This window comes from Zootermopsis nevadensis, unplaced genomic scaffold (assembly GCF_977971745.1).
Source record: "Zootermopsis nevadensis isolate Lab colony 2312 unplaced genomic scaffold, Znev_1.0 Znev_ptg000003l, whole genome shotgun sequence".
Taxonomy (NCBI): Eukaryota; Metazoa; Arthropoda; class Insecta; order Blattodea; family Termopsidae; genus Zootermopsis; species Zootermopsis nevadensis.
Window position 1 is genome coordinate 13,268,693 of NW_028259135.1, and position 21,604 is coordinate 13,290,296.

The following is a 21,604-nucleotide window of genomic DNA, read 5'->3' on the forward strand; positions in this document are numbered from 1 at the left end:
AATTGTCACCAGCAGGCATATAAGTATGGTAGCATATGGAAGAAATGAAAGAGAACAATGAAATAGTAACAAAATATAAGGAAACTTTGGGTAGTCATCTTAACATAAGGTCTATTTGCTGCATAATTTTAATTTATACCGATGTACTTTTGGAAGAAAGGAATGTCCAATTTCACTGCCTTTTAAGCAACAGGCATTAAATATAAGTACTTTTTAGAACTTAAGAGGTTTAACACTTGTAAATTTGAGGTTTTATTCTTCATTTTTTCCCTCTTGATACAAGCAACTCTAACAGGTTAGACTGCTGAAGAATAACTAGTCTGACATAATGCTATCTTTTCATAGTGGCAAATGGCTCATAATTTGCAATCATACTGAGAAATAATCAGTTATTTATCACAAATAAGTCTAAATAATTTACAGCTGAGATATAATTTCAAATTACATATGCTCCTCTGTTTCTACCTAGAGATGATACAAATTCATGTGATTGGCAAACATAGCCTGATATTGAATAAATATGCATCTCTTCCAGTGCACCATCTACTGCTGCAGACACTATATTGGAAATATCAGTCTGAGAATTAAGACATTCTGTACTTCAGGTAAACTTACTAACGTAATTAGTTTACATATCTTCATGAGTAAGTGGCTCAAGAGTGTGAATACTAGACAACAGAGTGCACTTTGGAGTGCAGACAGATCACACATTACATCAACTGATTTATCATCTTTGGCTAAGAACACACCAGATATGGATTGCACCTGAATTCAAGGGGCAAGGAGAAGCTTGTGCAACTTATTGCCAACAATAATAGGTACAAAGTGGACAGTGGTAAGATACCCATAGTCATTGGAAGATCTAGGCCTATTTTAGGTTATGACCCAATCTATCACTAAATACCTAGAAAGATGTCAAAATTAGCCAGATTTAAATTTAAAATACAATAAAAATAAAAAGGTTGTGGTATACCATCAGAACATAAGATATAGGGAATTATTTAAGAACTTTAATATTCTTCCATAAGTCAGTGAATTCTTGCTCTCATTATTATCACTTACAGTGGACAACATATAAAATGTTCAAATAAACTCAAATATTCACAATATAAGTACAAAACACAAATATAAGCTTCACATGCCAAACATTAACCTCAATAAATATCAAAAAGGAGTTTATCATACTGGAATTTAGCTATTCAATAATCTCCCCCATTATAAAAAAGTCTGAATCACAATATAAAGAAGTTTAAACCAGCACTGAAATAGTATGTTGTACCTCACCGCTACTCCATAGAGGGATTTACCTCAACCAAAAATTCTCAGCTATTATAAATATACGTAAGCAATAGTGGTTATGCTTTCTTGTGTAATTATTTTTTACGGAAATACTGTAGTCGACTGTACATTACTGTCATAACTACGTAACTTATATTTGTATTAGAAATAAATATTGTATTTGTGCTATGAAATGTTTTACATCCTTGGTTTAGGCCTATGAAGAATCTACAGAACGTAAAATAAAATGTTATTCTATTCAGCGAATATAATGGGTTCCTTTGAGATACATCCCCGTAATTCTTCTCGCTTACAATAATAAACTATTCTTAATAAAATAATTCCTACTCTCATATAAATGAGTTTCCCCGTGTACATCAATAATTTTTTGAAATTCCACGTCTTGAATACAGCGGTTTAGTTCAATTCGAGAACCTATCGAACATTCGATACTACGGAAGGTCGATATCAAAACAACGCAATATCGTCGTGCACAGCAGGTGTTTTCGTTTTCGTGTTTGTTGTCTTTTATAAGCTGCGTAGAGTTTCTATTGCAAAGCAAGGATTTATGACGAAATATTGTATTCCACAGCTACAATGAAGAGTTTAGAAAGGTATGAGAATATATTTAATGTGTTAACCAACATTTATAGTCTTATTTAGTGGTGGATTATAATGCCATCTTGTGACCTTATTTTTGGAGACAACGGATTAAATTGCCATAATGAGTAAAAAGTTGTATCCGTTATTTAGGTATCGTATATTCTAGGAAGTATGGGGCCGAATGTATGAAGAAGGGTGATAATTTGTATTTTCTTTCTGTATAGATGACGTTATTGGAGCATACAACAATGAAATGAGAGAGTGCCACTTAATTTGAGGTAAGTAGGTCTCCATGATCCAGGATACTGTTCAGCTTCTAGTACGGAAGTTGAAGCAATTTGATGTATTTGATCATTGTTATTCAGTTGTGTTACGTAACGTAATTAAGATTTTACTAGCATGTTTGTTTAACCATGGAATGTACATAGCATTAATGGAACAGCACTGTCAACACCTGTCAGGAAATAAGAATAAATGAGGTCACTGTTGTCAAAATAGACATGTCATCTAAAATTCATTAACCGTATTAAATTTTTATGAACATTTCAGGGGTTCCTGATTGACAATAGCAGTGAAAACCCCCTCACAGACCATGAATTTCACCACATTTGGAGGGCACTTTCCTCCTGGCTCCATACCCACAGCCACCATTCATCAGTTTGGTACAGCGAAGTTTGCCCACAATGCTGGGGGACAAATGTTGAGTGTTATTGGTGGAGGGGAAGGAGCAGTACAGTACATTCGCCAGGTTGACCCCAATGGTTTCACAATGGCAACAGCCCAAGGTACAGGCAACAATCAGCATCCTCAGGTACAACAGGCACTCATTACATTGCCCATCAGTATAGGAGGCAAACCTGGTGAACCAGGTCAGCCACAGCAGACCGTGCAGATTCAGGTTGTGAACCCCAATGCAACCACAATATCTAACAATGGTACTGCAAACAATGGTGCTCCAAAGTATCACATTTCCCCGCTGTCACTGCATCACTTTCCCCCGGGTGTTTTGACAGTGGCTTACAGTGGACAACAGCAGGCTGGCACAGAAACAGTGCAGTTGCAGGTTCAGCATCCACAGATACATGTGTCCCAAGCCTCCAACACCTCACCGCAGTCTCAGGATATTTCAAATAATAATAGCAGCAACAGTAACAATAATAACAGCAATACACAGAATCATCAGGCGCAAGTCTCACTTCACCAGGCGCAGCAGCAAACTATCACAGTAACTGCAGGAGACAAACATGATCAACATCATCAAACATTTCCTGTTACAGTTGTTGCATTGCAACCACAGGATCTTATCCTCCGAGATGCTGTGACAGCTGTGGAACTGGCAGCTGCCAAGTCACCTCAGCAAGATGGGACAGGAACAAAGGACAACACTTTGCAGGTGGCCATTGTGAAAACTGAAGGTGATAAGGATGCTCAGGGGAATGAGGATTATAATAGTTCACAACATGCACCAGCAGGAACGGTGGCCACAATGCCTCCTACATGGCAGAGTATAGCAGCCCCAGGCTCAACTGTGGCTGACTACCTTTCACGCATACCTGCATCCACCCTGCCCCTTAGCCTTCATCACTTCTTAAAATTCTCAGCTGAAACAATCAAGCGTGAGGCTGCAATAGAATCGTCTCCACTCTCTAATCCAGAACTTGTGGATGCCAGTTCTGCTACCAGTCCAGATGGAACATTAGCTGCAGCTCAGGGGGTAGGAACTGCTGGAGCAAAACCTAAAAAGAAGAAAAAGTACAAGAAAAAGCCTCCCAAGCCACGACGTCCAAGACCAGGGCAAGTCCACATTGCAACAGCATTGGATGGTACTACACTGTTCTGTTGTCCAGAGTGTCATATGGCATATCCTGAAAAGGAATTGTTGGAGCAACATCTGGTGGGGCACAAGATTGAGCGGAGATTCATCTGTGATATCTGTGGGGCAGGCCTGAAACGCAAGGAGCACCTTGAAAGGCATAAGCTGGGTCACAACCCTGACAGGCCATACATCTGCTCAGTATGTCATAAGGGTTTCAAACGTAAAGAGCATTTGAACCTACACTTTGTGATTCACTCGGGTGAAAAAACGGAGGTGTGTACAGAATGTGGGAAGGGCTTTTACCGCAGGGACCACTTGCGAAAACATGCCCGCAGCCATATTGCCAAGCGCGTCAAGGAAGAAATGAGCAATCAGCAGCAGCATCAACAACAAGCTGCAGCAGCAGCTGCTGCTGCTGCCGCCGCCACCATGGTGACCACAGTGGTACTGCCAACTGCTGCTGAGACAGGAGCCATGATGCTTCAGCATCACCACTGAACATATTGGACCAGTGGTGCCATCTGGCCAGAATCAAACACTTGTGTCACATGTTTGCTTGAAGCAGGATTGATTATTTATACTTTAGTGGTGCAATTGCAAGAGGTGAAGAAACCAAAGCATTACAGTTGAAAATACGGAACTTATGCAAAGTATTAATTTGATGAGAATTGTTTTGGAGATGTGTTCTAGGTGATTGTAAGACCTAAATCACCTACTGTCACAACTTAAGAAAAATGAGGTTGGGATACAACTGTCAGCCAGAATGACTGAGGTATTGGCTTCACAGTACTGTGGTTTATGAAAGAATCATGCTTGTACAATGTGCCGATATTTCTATCTTTAGAGGTGTACAAATGTTAACACAGCATCACAGCAACATGAGTCTTGAGCTTTCAAATTAAAAATGTCAATAACAGAGGATCTGTTCATTTATTTTTTTCTAATGTCTGCACTCTGTCGGTTCAGAGGGAACAGTTATGAATTACATACCAGACAAGTCACATTTACCAAGAAGTTATCTATATAATTCTGTGGAGAGGTCTTTTCACACAGACAGAGTAAGTACAAAGTAGCTTTACAATTTTCAATACATGTAACAAAATTTTCATCACATGTAAGAAGACAAAAGTGAATTTATTAGATGACTGTTATGTTCAAGTTTGTCTTTTGTCAGTTGTAATAACACATACCACCATCACTAGTGCTTTGATCCTACAAAGCAGAATGGCAATATTTACTGGCACTGCAAGTGGAATATGTTTTCTAGTTCCATGAAACAAAGTCTGTCATACAAGTTTAGAGAAGATTTTGTATGCATTATGCCAAAGAACCTTCTAGTAGATCATTGGTGTATGCCTAGCATAGTCATTCTGCTGAGACAGTGTTATATTAGCCAGATAAAGAAAATCATTAAGTCAGCTGTGCTACTCAAATGTCTATCAGATTGGTACACTTCCACATTTTGTTGCAGATATTCAAAAACTTCTAAATGATCGTTTCCCAGGTAGGATTGGTTGAGATGAACCAATTGCATGGCATCCTTGGTCACCAGACCTAATGCTAGTGGACCTTTTTATGGGATTTGCAAAGTGTTCCAGCCACTGTTACCTAATAATGTGAATGAAAGAAGGCACTCTACTGTTGACAAAGATCAACTGGTTAATACTCTTCAAGGAAATAATCACTGTTTACAGAATCATATGATGAAACCCACTGATATAAAATGAAGAGTTTCTGATTGTTAAAGCAGGTGGTACAGACAATTATCACTGGGCTTTAAAGGGTTAAAGAGGAAAATATTGAAGCCACAGCAGATGCCATGCCTGACATGCTACCTAGCATATAGGAAGAGACTGATTATTGTTGGGATGTCTTATATCACAGCTGACATCCACATTGAAATGATGTAGTCACTAGAATTTGGTGTGCCTCAATGTATTTTAAGCCATGTAATTTGTTATACCATCATATTCAATTTCTGTATGCCTTGAAAGTTGTAGAACTACTTTGTGCTCAGCCTGTTATGAAGTATTATGTTAAGTGTATTTGTCACTGGACTTTTATGTTGGATTTATCACAGTGCCATTATTGGTGATTACTTGACATTCCAGAATAGTTACATTTCTTAGTGATGTTCATAAATTTCAATGGACAGGAAAATGTGTTATCATTTGTTAATTTTTTGTGCCTTTATGTAGATGATTATAAAACTGCTTGGATACTGGTAAAACTGTTGTGGGTATGTAATTGTATACGCATAAAATACAATGGAGCAGACCTTGTTTTGGGTATAGTTGATGTTAGTGCTCAGAATGGAGTGATTGTTGTCAATATGCTACACTAACTGAAGGCAACATTGTCATCATACACAAGACTTCAATGAAATTTATTTCTGGCCAGTTGATGCCTGAGCTTCGGCCTTACAAATATTTATATATTATGCATATATATATATATACATATACATTGACTCTTAGATTCAGAGTTTTTTTTTTGAGTATGTCATTTCTAATGGTTGGTGTTGAAATGTGAATTATAATGGTTGTTACAAAGAAGTGATAATGATATGTGCAGCATTGGTTGGTTGTATGGAGAAAAGAGGTTATGTTGGAACATTGCACATCATGACTTTAAAGTAAAAGGACTAGACATTTTACAAATAAGGAAAGATTTTACAAAACTGGTGTTGACAGAGCTGTATGCCATCAAAGGGCTATTTCAGCTTGGTGATTTTTTTTACCATATTCTCTGTATAAAACTAACCAAACTTTCTACATGTGTGTGTCTAACTTATTTATAAAAAAAAGAAAAAAAACATTTAAAAAATTCTAACATCCTTCTTTGTTTAATGAATTATTAGACACATGGTATTGGTCCTGAGAGGAAAGACTCTCATTTCAATTATCTATGTGTATCACTTGAAATGAACAATAGTTAGCTCGTGGGTAGGAGGGGTAGGTTAACCAGGCAGATATGCCAGTACCTTGTGACACACCACACAGAGACTCACTCAACTATTTAAGTTATTATTAAGTGCTCCACTTAAGGGGAATAAATGATGAACATGATGAAAATTCTTATTTCAAGCCACCTTCCCATTTTCCCCCCTAAAAGTATCCAATGACTACCATTCTTGATGAAAGATATGTTGAATAGTGACTACTTTATATTATGTAAGTTTAATTACAGAATGTTCTACTTGTGTTGAAATATCTAATGCACAGATTTTTTAATTTTTATTTTATATGTTATGTGAAAGTGCATACTAGAAACAATTCTTCAAAATGTGAGCAACTATGAAAACATGCAGACCATTGGTCATGTTTAACAAGGATTAAAAGCTAACTGCCTGCATGAAGCATAGTACTTCTTGAGAATCTGATAATCATTTAACCAAGCAAGAGATACCCTGCTTCCTAACCAACACTAAGATACTCACTCACCCAGTTTCGTGAAAATACATTTAATATTATCCATCCATCTATGTCTAGGTCTTCCAACTAGATTCTATACACCTTTCTCATAAATCTAGTGCAGTTAATATCAAGTATCAATAGTAGCGACAAAACAGTCTAATAATCCGGAATATTTTATCAAGTTATTTACAAAGCATGCCACAAAGACAAGGATCACAACAGTCAGGTGAGTAAGTGGTTAGTAAGTACATGTTCAGACAAAGGATTTCAAAATGAGTCAGTATCAATGTTTTTTCATGAAGAAGATAGTACTCTGTTCACAAGCCATTTCATAATGTATAAGGTGCTGTGTGGTTACCTGAACTGTGTTCATGTCCAACTGGACCATATGTGAGTTGTGACACATGACTGATACAGGTTAAAATGTTACACATGCATTAATATGTGTAATGTTTTCTTTACATAATGCTCAAAAGTGAGGATAATGTATCCATTCTCTTCTAACAAACCCAAAATGTCCCACTTTTAGCATATATATAACACCTATTTCAAGTTTCACAAACAATCCCACTACCAATTTTTGTCCAGTGTTAAGTATGTACTAACAGATTCAACAGCATGCTTTTATGACATGGTAAGTTGATGAATTCTGAATGTAGTATGTTTTAGGATGCAGTGGTCTACTTGATATTTTCCCAAGTTTTTCACACACAAAGTAGGAGCCATAAGTATCTATCATTTAATGTCTGATGTAGTTCTGCTGATATGAAGTAGGTACTGAAGACACTTTTACTTGGATATTAAAAGACTGTTGTCAGACCATGAGGTTGGCCATTTGTTACTAAGTGCTAGTGTATAGTGCAAAGATCTTAGTAGTGCAAAACTTTACCTCCATGAACCCAAATATGCTTTGTTGTTGGCACAACACTAACTTAATTTTTTATCACACATACAGCATAATATATCTATTTTATTGACAATGACAAATTATTAGGATAACATGTTTTGATCACTTGTGATCAAAATATGTTGTCCTAATAATTTCAATTCTTAATAAAATGTATGATGAAATATTTTCCTATTATACATTTAAAACAACCACAACATGATGAAGAAATGGATATTCGTTTTTTTACAGAATTGTTTGTATTTTTACATCTCTGAACATCAAGTTCCATTTCCAAGTGTGTCCAGTGTTTCTTCAGAGTGATCTGGTGAACCGTAATGTTCACCAAAACAGTGGACAAATTTTAATGAGCTCAAGAACAAAGATTAGGTAGCTATCAGTGACTGGTTTGGAAAGTCTCCAATCAAGAACTGTTACTAACACACACTTTAGAATTGTTTACAGGCACGAAGTGAAGAGCACATTTTCCCTGGATTTCCTTTTGGCAAGTTTAAAGAGCACTGTTGTACATTGTAAATCATTTATAGATTTAAAATCCCTTGTACTATAGCACTACAAGTCAGACTTTACCTCCAACATAAATGGATTAATGGTGTGCTAGTGTGATGCACATTCAGCTGCACTGCTCATAAGCAGTGATGAAAGGTTGATGATAAAAGTTAACAATAATATAGCAATTATAATGGTTTATAACTTTAAAAAGTAACTCTTTGAATCATAAAAATTCTTAGTGTCCATTCCTGTTTAAATACCTGCACATAAAACACTGTGATCTTGGATTCCAGCGAGACCACTGATTGATACCAGTAGCCACTGTGAACCGGGGTAGCTCAGTCAGTATAGTGACTGGCTATAGACTGGACGACCGGGGTTCGATCCCCGACAGGGGCAGAGGATTTTTCCTTTAACCTCCTATTCAATGTTTACCGAGGTCCTTTACTGGGGGCAAAGCGTGGCTGGGGCGTGACACTAACCACTCACCCCTACCTAGTGCCAAGGTTATGAATGAGTAGGAGCTATACCTCTTCTGCCCCCCAAGCACCTACATGTATAGTGGGACAGATTACTTTACTTTTAACCAATGCTTGCAGTACCCATACTGAAAGTTGCTTAAAACATAACTCAAAATGCAGTATGTGGATCTGTGTGTATAAATATTTTGTTAAAATTAAACAATTAAGTGTAATTTAAATATTTGTTCATCAGTACTTACAGTACCAGTTTCTTGAAATTGACACATTGCAGCCTTGTAGAGTTAGTTCCAAAGTCAATCCACAGCATGATGACTGGCCATGGTAGAATCTCCAAAGCAATGGATTGATGGACATGACAAGCAGACATCAATGTCCATGGTGAAATTGAAGTTTGTGACCAAATGAGATGATGCATTAACAATGGGCTCACCTGCATGGTAAAATATTGAGAATTAAAACTAAACAGAAATAGTCATACTGTGAGATGTACCACCAGTGCATGATCAGAGAAAGTTTACCGTAGATTTTTTGGACAATATTGATAACATATATACACTTCAGTCCTTCAAATAATAGTTGCAAAGGCATAGAGCTTACACTTTTATGGTTGAAACAGTATATATAAATGTAATGTTTTTCTTTTCTTTTTTGTGGCAACAAGAACCACAAGTAAATTTTAACCTAATACTGGGATCATAATGCATTAAGGTACTGATATTATCATCATAGATATTACGGTGCATGGTATATAAGAAATGATAAAAGTTATAATAATAAACCAATGTATTTCTGATAATGACTATGCAATCTACCAGTTCTTACTTGCTTTGAAACATCAGCACTTTTACTTTAATTTTGCCGCTTACTTGGGGTCCGTTGATGGTGTAGTTGGGTCAACTCTGTATAGAGGTCAGGAAATCATGGAAGCTTAGGAAACAAGCTAGCATCGTTTTGCACAGCAGGTGTTTATATTTTCTGTCAAAGACGCTTATTTATGGGAAATAAAATGTAATGAGAGCAACAAAACTTGAAGCAGTAAGTACCAGTGTTTCTTTTAACCAGCCTATATATTTTACTTGTTTTAAAATATGTTACTAGTGATTACATGCCGGCTCTACTAGAGGGAGTCATCGCTAAATTTCGGCACTATATTTCGAAAGAGGTCCATTGTGAACCCATCTTGTACCCCTAATGCGCGGGCCATGGACGCCTGTCGAAAAATGTATTACAGGAAATGTGCTGCATTATCGAACAGCAGTACTTCTGTGGCGTGCAAATGAAAGCAGGAAGAAACGATCTCTAACGTTATACGAATAATGCGCATCACATCAATATTTGAAATGGATAAGAGCCGCCAAAACCATGTTGGAATAATGCAGTGAGACAGAAAATATCAAATGATAATTAAGTGTGTGTACCTTCTGTGTAATTTATTTATTAACTTTGTGACACCCAAAAAATTTAACTATAGGTGGATAATGATGAGATGTGCAATGTTTGTTTCAGGCTTAGTGGTGGGGATTATTTTCCAGGCTCCTCCAAGAAATATTACAAGACATCTTAGACCACAACGCCGTGAATTGCAGTTATGAATTTCTCTCCATTTGGAGGACACTTCCCAGCGTCCATACCCACCATTCACCAGTTTGCTGCAAAATTCACACATGATGGGACTGGAGGAGGCTTGCCACCACAGAGTGTTGGTGATGGAGGAGGGGCAGGAGCCCGTTATCACACTAGTCCTGGACCAGCTCATTTTAACCAGCATCATCCCCCTATTGGGATGCCAGTGAATATGGGCAAGTATAACAGAGGAGATGGTGGGAACAATCCTCCAGGTGGTGGAGGCCAGCCTCAGGTTAATATGATGAATCCAAATTCTTCCAAATACCATCCAGGAACCAACTTGACAGGAACACATCACTATAGTGGGAATGTTGGCATTCCATATAGCCAAGCAGGAGCAGTTCAACAGCAGCAACAGCAAAGCCGACCTACCTCATCACCATCCATACAGGACGGCCAGCAGCAAGGCAACAAGCGTGGAGCATATCATGTCGGCGAAATACAACCACAGGACTTATGTGCAGCCATGATGCGGGAGAATGCTGCTGTCGCTGCTGCAGCAGCAGCAGCAGCTGCTGAGAAAGAAAAAGACATGAAACGAGAGGAAGCTGGTGGTGAAAAGGATGATGTAGGAAGACCTGGATCCAATGAAGCTGAGTACAGTGGCTCCATGGCACTTCATCACCATCACCACCACCAACACCATCATGCTACCCAGACCACAGCTACCATGCCTTCCACCTGGCATAGTCTGGCTACACCAGGATCTACTGTAGCTGACTACCTGTCCCAGCTGCCAGCCTCCACTCTTCCTATTAGCCTCCACCACTTTCTCAAGTACTCAGCTGAGAACATAAAGAAGGAGTCTGATATGGCAGCCAATGCTGGAGGTGTTTCTGCCATTGGGGTTGCCAGCACAACAACACCTGGTGTTGTGGGGGGTGCTCCTGGAGTGCCTGGTGGTGCTAAGAAGAAGAAAAAGAAGAAGGCAAGTAAAGAAAAGAAGCCCCGGCCAAAACCAGGTGAGATTCGCCTCACAACTGCTTTAGATGGCTCAACATTATATTGTTGTCCTGAATGTCACATGGCATACCCAGAAAAAGAATTGTTAGAACAGCATCTGTTAGGACACACTTTGGAACGCCGCTTTGTATGTGACATATGTGGAGCAGGTCTCAAACGAAAGGATCACTTAACACGCCATAAGCAGAGCCACAACCCAGAACGACCTTATGTCTGCACAGTTTGCCTCAAGGCATTTAAACGAAAGGAACAGCTGACCCTGCATTTTGTGATTCACTCTGGAGAGAAACGTCATGTGTGCACAGAGTGTGGGAAGGGATTCTATCGCAAGGACCACCTGCGTAAGCATACACGCAGTCACATTGCTCGTAGAGTCAAGGCAGAGCTGAGTCAACATGCCCCACAACCCCAACATCCCCCTACTCCACAACATCAAGTGGCAACCGTCTCTGCTGAGCAACCACCACCTCCACCATTGCTCTCCTGAATGGCGGCCAATGGGAACTATGCCAACGTTCCCAGCCTCTTTAACTCGGATCTTCTGGCGTTCGTATCTGCAGCCAAGGATGCGTTCTAAATAGTTGCACTGAGCCACATTGTAGCTAGCTGTAGTAAGAGACTTGAACATTCAAAGATGATGCATGGTTAGGTATTGTAATATAAAAATAATCAAAGACAAGAAAGTCATATAGCTTTCTGTTAGTGTCTTGTGGATTTGGACAGATGAGAGCTATTCTCATAATAGTTCAAGTTTTTGAAGATGAACTACGATAGAGATGTATAAGATTGGATTTGGGTTGTGTTGATTGCTGAGGTCCTTCTAGCATTTTGGCAAATGTTGCATTTACTGTCTTCAGGGTTAATGTCTTATATAGGAAAAAACAGGAATGTTTCAATGGGCTGGATTCTGGAGTCTTAAATGAAGATTAAAGATGACCCCTGATTTTAGTTAGTCTATATCTCTTCCATGTTAATGAAATCTGGGTGCTTGATTAATTTATTGGCTTTGTTGATGGTACTGGGATGATGTTTGCTATGACATGTTTTGTCAAACTAAGTACTAAGTTTAGTCTGTATGATGTCCCATCTTGGGTTGGTAAAGGACCAACAACTCTCAACACATGCAATAGAATAGGAGGTCTCCACAATGATTTTTGAACACATTAGGGACACTGGACTGTGCACCAACAATTGGCAATAGTAACATTTTTGTAGCAACTAAATAGAGTATTCTGTTTGATACAACAGAAGTCAAAGCATTTATCCACAAATAAAATCCCTACATCATCAGAGAAGCCACTGAAATAAATACCAGACCATTAATTGAGTAGATAGATACAGGTTGAGCGAGATCTGGGTTCATCTGTTTTGTTCTCTCTTCATTCCAAACTGCAGGATCCAAGGTACCACATTAACTAGTCACTTTCTCCTTTCCCATATAGCCGGAGGTCTGTATATAAGTGTTTCATGCACAGAACAACAAAACCAAGGTAATATTGAATTCTTGCAAGCAAATGCCAAGATAGTACCTTAAAATAGGCCACAATAGCTTCCTTCCACATTCAACACTATATAGTCTGAGCTACTGAAAAAGCATTGTTAAGAAATCCATGAAATGTTTTATTTGGTACTTCCTTCTCAGGATATGCATAGCTAAATTCTCATGAATATTCCATGTTTGAATTTTCATAGCTTTTGTGTAACTATCATGAGCAGTGGCCTAGGAAAAAGGGTGACTTTTACTCAAGTATCATGGGGAGGTTGAAAGAGTCTATTACATGAGGGAGGACCAGCATATGGTTTCATTTTTATACTTTTAGGCTGCAATTGTTATGTTTTTAATGCAACATCAGGTTCTCCTTTCCATTATTTTTCCCTGAAGATGGCAGGTGCATTGTTTTCCAAAATGTTTAAGGGTTTAAACAATGAGTGCATTTAAATTCTGAAAGTCAGTCTCATGCATTAGGCACTGATTGCAGAAACTTAAGGACAAGGTATATGGTGATGTTTGTCAACAGAATGTTGGACAAGCATACCTGATCATCTTGGATTACATGAGCAAGCATGAGACTAGTTGGCCAGTGGCCACTCTTTAATGAAGTGTGTTTTTCCATTGAAGAAGAGAAGGACTTTAATAAATTTATAGTGTATTATGGTAATATAAACAATTTTAAATGAATAATAAGGGGATGATAAAGTTACCCTAGAAGTCTTTACAGGACACTCCATCATAATATTGAAGTGATTTCATTTTGGAATGTCGGTTGTGAAAGTTTACCTAATTAGTTTTGTAAGTTATTTTTTAAGTTACATTGTGCCATTTTTATAGTACAGTAGGCCTACTATGGTTATATTTTTTGTCATTGAACAGAAGTTGTAAATGCGGATAGTGTTTTTTAAGCCAAGATAATGTATTCAGGTTACCTCATGTCTCATCTATACAGAGAAGAGGATAAAAATACTCATGGAACATTTTTTAGACCTTTAAAGAGAATATGTAACTTATTTTTTTTCTGGAGGGCAAATGCATGTTCATGTAGCATTGCTTTTATTGGTGCATTATATTGAATATGTGCATAATTTTTCCTTTCCAGGTTAAAAGTATTATTTTTTAGTAAATGTTAGAAAGAAGCCACCATTTATAGAGCTCAAGATCTCTTTTTAAGCTATTTAATGAATGATGTATGCATCACACATTGGACTGGAGAGAAAGTGGACATTTGGATGGTTGATTTTTATAGAGGCAGTATATGTGAATCATGTTGAAACTAAAACTGAAAATGTCAGCCAAAATGAAAATGTACAATCCTGCCATCATGGTGCCAATGTATGTCCTTGCCCTAAATGTCATCAACTTTGTCCGAAGGGAAAGGAAATGGTCCCCTGCATGCAATGCAACACAATACAGTGTATATCTGCTTTATACCAAAACTAATGAGTCTCTCTTATTTACTCAGCATTGCTGAATGAAAAGCAGATTGCAGATTATAAGAGGGTTGAGTCTCAGAATGTAGTCTTACCAATGATAATATATACAGTGAAAAGAAAGAAAAATCCTCGAGATAGTACAAAACACTCCGACTGACATATTGTAAATGTTATTATGCTTTTCTCTCTTGTCTACAGAGTGCTTACCTTCCTGTGTGAATGTCAATGGTATGTCTCAGCTTGTGAGAATTTGAAAAAAAAATTGTTGTTTATAGGCTGCAATCATTATGGACTACACACCCCAGTGTTGCTTATGTATTAATAATTAAAGTCTGTATTGGAAACAGTTGAATGTCTTCTTGCCTTACTGCAGTTTTTTTATTTAATTCCTATACCAATTAGTGATTAGGCTGGTACATGTCATTAATGACATACCGAGAGGTTAGAACTTGTCTGAGAGAAACTCATTCATGGATGAATGCAGATATTTTTCAGACAGCCTGTGACTCTTAAATCTATAAATACAATTTATTTTATTTTTGTAGTACTGGTGGTACCATGTATTCATACCTTCAAGTATAACACTGAAGGAAATAGAGGTGAGAATTTAATAAATTGAGGTAAGGCAGTTTTACAGTTTAATGTGGTTGAACTGGAAGAAAGTTGATTTTCTGTTTGTATGTCTGACGTTTGTTACAATTGGAAAATAATTGGCCTTTGTGCTTAATTAAACCCATACCATAAAGGTTTGCACTTATTAACCTGACTCTAGATGGAGGTGAGTGATCAACTTGCACCCTGGCAGCTTTTACCCAGGTGTGCATTGAATACATTGGATGGGCTCAAGAACTTGGTGTGGCTGTTTCATGTACAGATGGGGCAATTGCAAAGTTTATATTATACAGAAAAAAAAAGTCTGAACACATGCAAATTACAATAATGTATGATACTTACTTGTTCTGAATCAGGATAGGCATCAGTGGCAGGCTCTTGTGAACCTTCAAGTTCTGTAAAAAGATAAGAACTTTTTGACTAGCTGAGCAATATATTGCAGCCTCACAAGAATAACAAAAATTTTCATATAGTTTTGCTTCAGATCTCTACATGTAGATAACTGAAAGTGACTGCTCCAGAATTAACTGTTTAAAAAGGACTTTAATACTACTATTTTTAATTGAAAAATATTGAACTTGGAAAATATTAACTTTTTTTATTTAGAGTTTATTGTTCCTATGAATTATTCAATCTTTATGACAATTTTACATTTCAGCTTCCACAGATTATCAAAGTTTCATTTTTAATCTATGCGCCGAAAAATATGGATCTTATTGGTGAATGTGTGCAATCAGCCTCACCATACGATTGGTCGGTGCCTGTCCCCCTCCTCCAGAACCCAGTAAATAATTGTAGTTATGTTTTTAAAACTGATTTAAAACAGCTAAAATATAGAGTACGCTTACAATGTCGAATTTATGAAGCGACACACATTCTTATCGCTTATGTGTTGGTGTGTATTAATTTGTGTTCCACCACTTTCAAGATGGCGGGAACAAGAAAACAAAACCATCGCGGTAAGCGATGTGTCAGTTATGGGTTTATAGTCAAATTGGGTGTGTTTGTACCAACAAAATTAGATTGCGTTCCCCGGTTAACGTGAGAAAGATATCATTGATAGTTGTTGTTGGTCAATGTAGGTGCAATCAACAATATTTTAAAGCACTAAACTTTCACAATATGGAACATACAAGTATAATTTCTCAGCGTGAATTGCCTCTTCTATGTCTATATATAAACCAATTTAAGATGCGAATATTGTTACCAGCATTTAAATCGCTGAGCTTTATATATGTTCCTGAAATAATGGTTCCGGAAATATGAATGTCTCACAGTATGTAGGTGGAACACATCAATCTTTTCATCAGCAGGAAGTTTCCCCTGTCCAACAACATCATGTTGCAAGCAACAGTGGTAGTGGTGTGGTTGTCATCGGCAGTGCCAGTGTTCAGTATCATTGCACAGATGCCATTTCTCAGGCTACTCAATTTAACACTTATCTATATGGAAAATCACAAACAAATGACACGAGGGTAACAAACCAACAGAACTCATGTGTGCACCCATACTCTGCCAGCACATCACAAAGGAACAGTGAAGTTGGGCAGTCCTATAACATGCACCATAATCCCATACCTCAGAAGGTTGATGCATCAACCATGACAGAAAAGGAAACCCAGACCAATGATGGGCTCTTTGGTAGCAGTGTGCAGCAACAGGATTTTAAAACTTCATATCCCATTACAACGATGATCCCTTCCCCTGCCACTTGGCAAAGTTTGGCTGGTCCACCGGGATCAACTGTTGCTGAATACTTGTCACGTTTGCCTGCTTCAACTCTTCCTCTAACACTTCACCATTTGCTGAAGTTCTCAACAGCAGCTACTCCTGAAGGACATGCTGTTGCAACACCTACCTCAGGTTCAGGGATCAAAAAAGACGAAGATATTACATTGTTGACAAAGAAAAAGAAAAAGAGGAAATACAAAAAGAAGACATATATCCCACGTCCACCACGCCCTAGGCCTGGTGAGATCCGTCTCACAACAGCACTGGATGGCTCTACACTGTACTGTTGCCCTGAATGTCATATGGCATACCCAGAGAGGGAGCTGCTGGAACAGCATCTTGTAGTTCATCGTCTTGAACGTCGTTTTGTATGCGACATCTGTGGAGCAGGCCTGAAACGCAAGGAACACCTTGATAGGCACAAACAGGGTCATAACCCAGAGCGCCCATATGCCTGTTCTATCTGCCTCAAGGCATTCAAACGCAGTGAGCATCTGTCACGACATTTTGTCATCCATTCAGGTGACAAAACACAGGTTTGCACAGAGTGTGGGAAGGGTTTCTATCGTAAAGATCACCTCCGAAAACATGCCCAAAGCCACATTGCAAAACGTCTACGTTCAGAGCTTATGGGTCAGAAACCGCCACAAAGTGGAGGAGGTAGTAATCAACAAGGCATAGGGCCACTGGGATCAATGCCTTCTCCAACTGGCATCACAGCTGTTGCTCTCATGCCTGGAAGTGCTACCCTTCCCATCCTATCATCCTGAATAAAGAAGTGATGTTTCTCCATTTTCATCACTGTTCTGCTTGAGAATGTATTTCCAAGCTTAGCAGTCCCATAAAAGTGACTATGAATATGTAAAGAAACATTATGGAGTTAGGTATTTCATTTGTAATTTATGTTTTAAATTACCTTTAATAGTCATATTTTAATTTGTAAAAATTTAGATTAACAGTGAATATGTCAAACTTTTCAGAAATGCAACTGGTGATTTGCTATGCTTCCAGTACTGCATGAAGCATTATCTCTCTTTGTGTATGTTGTGTGTGTGTTTGGGGTGGGGGGTGGAGCAGACTAGTCTCATCCAGACTTTTACTTGCCAAAGGAATGAAGTCAAAAAGTTTTTACATAGAATCAAACACCACAATTTTTTTATCACTAATAATTTCTGTATTAAATACAGAACCATAAATTGATAAAATCAAAACTGCTGTGAAGTTTCTCTTTGACTCTTTCTCTAAAGCATTTTCACATTTAATTACTGTGCCACTGATACTGATTGATAAATATGGCTGTCTTCTGGGTTGTGCCATGTAATCTGGTAGAAGTGAACCAGACTACATGGCGTAACAATCCAGAAGACGGCCATTTCAAACTCACTGCTGTGAAAACTTCAAATCCTACATACTGATAGATGTCTGTAAGATAATAAGGTAGTGTTTATGTCGTGTAAAATTTTTCTTCAGCATGCTTGATAATTCAATTTTAATTTCTTGATTCAGACTTTACCCGTTTGTAATGGGTCTGTTCATTCCTGATCCTTGTAAACATAATAATGAATCTTTGGGTTTTATAAAAGGTAGGGAATTTGGCCAGCTGAGTGACTGTCAAGTAATCAAGAAGCCTACAATATGGAGATGGTTCATTTTGAAGGGAGTTATTTTTACAGTGATTACAACTGCTAGTAGAAACAGCCACACGTTCAGCAGAGTTAACAAATTACTGAGTATATGGAAAGTCTGTAAAATTTCAATTTGAGATAAACTACACCAGGTGTTGACTTAGATTTAAATATTTTTTGTCTTAAAATCACTTGAAACTCAATCTCTAGTTGTAAGTTATTTTTCCTTCATTCACATGCATCAAACCTGTCAGTACACTATAACCATGGGTGGAACTACAACACTGTCATTTCTGGCTTTTATGGAACAAAGTTTCCACTGTAGTGATTTTACTTCTAAATTAGTATAATATGTGCTATACATGTCATAGCTTTTCATATTCCAAAACTAGATAAGAAAGACAGTTCTAATGCCAGTGTGACCCTTGCATGAAAAGAGAGATTTCCACTTTGTGCACAGTTAGCCATGTGTTATCTTTTCAGAAGCTACTTAATAAATCTATGAAGTATTCCTTATTTTGCTTATAGTAAGGACTGGAGATCAGCAATTTACAGATGTCAAAAGACTTGCTTTCAACTCAGTGCATGCCATGTGTTCAGGATTATGTTTTCCATCAGTATTGAAGTGCTATACTGACCCTCATATACCCTCAGCCATAACTTTTCTGCAGTCATTCACTCAAATTTACGTTTTAAACATGACACTGACAATCACTTTTATTTCTTGTTCCTTTTTAAAATTAGTAGGAACAGACATAAGAAAATTCTGTCAGTATATTCAGTTAATTTACAAATAGTGTACACTTCTTTTTTGTTGCTATTGTATTGTATTTTTAAGACTGCCACATGTTTTGTTCCTGTCTTCAAGATTGTTGAACAGTAAACAATATTTTTGTACCTGTCTTTATGTATTAATAGATATTTATCTGTTAAGTTTTGTATAAAAAGAAATATTGTCAATGTTGTCAAATTCACTCCCATACTGATGTTTTTGTATAAAGAAATATAAATGTGTCTAGTTTATATACTTCATAGCACTTTTATTACTTATATTCCTATGTTATATTTTGTGTGCCTGTACTGGATTTTAGTTATACAAAACTGATACCATTTTGAAGGACTTGATTATCAATTAATGAGCAGCAGATTTTTTATTATATTCCCTTCAGACATGGTTGTGGAATATTCATCAGTAATTAAATACTATCAGTAACAGCAAATCTTCCCTCTTTAATCTCTTTTAATGTACTGCAAAGACTGGCAAATAACAGGGACTGCAGAAAAAGAAAATTTATTGACACTAAACTTTACTAAGTGTTATCAACTTCTGACTTCATATATGCATTCAAACATATCTGCCATACCTAGGAATACTGCTGGAAATAATTTTCTTAAAGTCCTTTTGTTACTATTACATTGCTTTCATTGCCTTGAAGTGATTCAGCAACTTTGTGACAAATGAGGTGAGCATGGTGGATATTCCAACTTTTATATGTTGGCCATTGAAATTACTGTGTGGGAAAGAGAAATGTTCTAATCTAGTCATATATTTCGTCTCTTTCAGTAAACATTTCAGATCTCTAAGATGGAATGTTTATGACTGTTTTGGAAAAACAAGTTCGTGATGGATAATTCACTCAATGGCTCAACAAGTGTTTGACTTGATTTTTTACATTCAGATGTTATGTTCTTGGATAAATATTGTCATTTTATTTTGCGATAATACGTAAAATTCCAAGTATTGTCATCAGATACTGTTTAGTAAATAACTTTTTCTGACAAAATTATTAAAAATGTGGGCACATTGCCCTTCTCTTTCTTGTACTATTAAAATACAGGGAACTTCCTCAGCGACCGAATTGTCCGACCCTTTTTACCATCAGTTTGACCTGATACTCACCCGTCGTCTGCCGAGAAAAAGGAGTCGCGGGACGCGGTTAATATGCCGCGCAATATAAAAGCACGCATTCTGTTGGCTGTATTTCACTTCGAAGACCCAGGCGAACACTTTTCTAACAAATTCGAAAATCGTTTATGAAACTGACTCTACGATACGTACGGCGAATCCTTTCACAAAACTATCTCATAGAAAAATCTGCCGTTCAAGCATATATTTCACCATCTTCACTTATTACAGCAGACTTCTGAATGACCTTACAACAGAATGCCTGATATTATTACGCCAACTGCACGTGCAGTGATGGCCGTAGATCACAGACTGCATAAAGCAGCCAGCACGTTTTAATCATTGGATTTGGTCGTTCAAAAAATTCCCTGTACAAACTGTAACCAAAAACAAAATTAATACCAGTAAGTGATATAAAATGCTAAATCATTAACAACACACACCAACTCACCAGTGTTGCCAGTTGCTGCACAGAACATGAATCTGATGTCAGACCTAGTATACCTAAATCCATAATTGTAGTTCGAGGTCATTTGGAAAAGTGCCCCACTCCACCAATCATTACTCATAGTACTATGACAAAACTGTTGATAGTGTCATTCTACCTAAAACAACAAATTTTGAAAAAAAAACCCATCAAAAATAAAAAATTAGTGTCTGACGTATCACCAAATTCCATAACTTTATACACAAAATGGGTAGTCCCGTGTGGATTAGTATGTGTATTTTGAGAGTCCTGTTAATTGGCTTTGAAGATACATATTCCTGATAACAGTATGTTGCACAGAAACGGCCACTATGCAATTTTCCCCAGGTAGCGATGGCCATAATTCTAAAACCATTAGTTGCATCTACATATTTTTACCTTCACACTGTGGACCTATAATGGTAGTTTAAGGGCATTTGCCTAATTGCAATTGGAAGCCAGTTTCTATTTTAAGTCACAAGTTACCTAGCCAAAAACTAAAATTTACGATGTCACATATTTCAAAACTTGTAACAAAGACAAACTTGAAACTACACAATACCAAGTACAGGAGAACTCTCAGCAGTATTAATACTGAAGTTGTAGCTTCAGACATTCATCAGATAACTGTGGTGAAATAAGATGCAATTTCATCATATTTTGAAAAATGTCAATTTTCATACCTTGTTTACTCAGGTGTGACAGCCCACGCACATTTTTCATTTATACCAAAGAATGGCACATGGTAAATAA

General features: G+C 37.4%; 3 protein-coding genes across 5 annotated transcripts; all 3 read left to right on the plus strand.

The window, feature by feature from the left end:
- Nucleotides 1–1,737: 1,737 nt before the first annotated feature.
- Nucleotides 1,738–7,063, plus strand: LOC110827677 (uncharacterized). 2 transcript variants are annotated; one of them, XR_002542453.2, is made up of 4 exons: nt 1,738–1,892; nt 2,106–2,159; nt 2,431–4,755; nt 5,169–7,063. XR_002542453.2 is itself a non-coding variant. In XM_022059539.2 (3 exons), the coding sequence occupies exon 3, from the start codon at nt 2,474–2,476 to the stop codon at nt 4,193–4,195; it is 1,722 nt and encodes a 573-aa protein (XP_021915231.1). In that variant the 5' UTR covers nt 1,738–1,892; nt 2,106–2,159; nt 2,431–2,473; the 3' UTR covers nt 4,196–7,063. The 2 variants fall into 2 exon arrangements, 1 of the variants encoding a protein (XP_021915231.1); XM_022059539.2 differs by having other exon boundaries at nt 2,431–7,063.
- A 2,833-nt stretch (nt 7,064–9,896) lies between these two features.
- LOC110827683 (uncharacterized) lies at nt 9,897–14,863 on the plus strand. 2 transcript variants are annotated; one of them, XM_022059556.2, is made up of 2 exons: nt 9,897–10,029; nt 10,501–14,863. In XM_022059556.2, the coding sequence occupies exon 2, from the start codon at nt 10,583–10,585 to the stop codon at nt 12,068–12,070; it is 1,488 nt and encodes a 495-aa protein (XP_021915248.1). In that variant the 5' UTR covers nt 9,897–10,029; nt 10,501–10,582; the 3' UTR covers nt 12,071–14,863. The 2 variants fall into 2 exon arrangements, with proteins under 2 accessions (XP_021915248.1, XP_021915256.1); XM_022059564.2 differs by lacking the exon at nt 9,897–10,029 and adding an exon at nt 10,127–10,402.
- Nucleotides 14,864–15,970: 1,107 nt separating this feature from the next.
- Nucleotides 15,971–19,506, plus strand: LOC110827500 (uncharacterized). The gene has a single exon (XM_022059222.2). The coding sequence runs from the start codon at nt 16,386–16,388 to the stop codon at nt 17,622–17,624; it is 1,239 nt and encodes a 412-aa protein (XP_021914914.2). The 5' UTR covers nt 15,971–16,385; the 3' UTR covers nt 17,625–19,506.
- The last annotated feature ends 2,098 nt before the right edge of the window (nt 19,507–21,604 follow it).

Bases quoted from the DNA above. Each gene is read 5' to 3' on its own strand.
- LOC110827677 (XM_022059539.2), top strand. From the start codon at position 2,474: ATGAATTTCACCACATTTGGAGGGCACTTTCCTCCTGGCTCCATACCC.
- LOC110827683 (XM_022059556.2), top strand. From the start codon at position 10,583: ATGAATTTCTCTCCATTTGGAGGACACTTCCCAGCGTCCATACCCACC.
- LOC110827500 (XM_022059222.2), top strand. From the start codon at position 16,386: ATGAATGTCTCACAGTATGTAGGTGGAACACATCAATCTTTTCATCAG.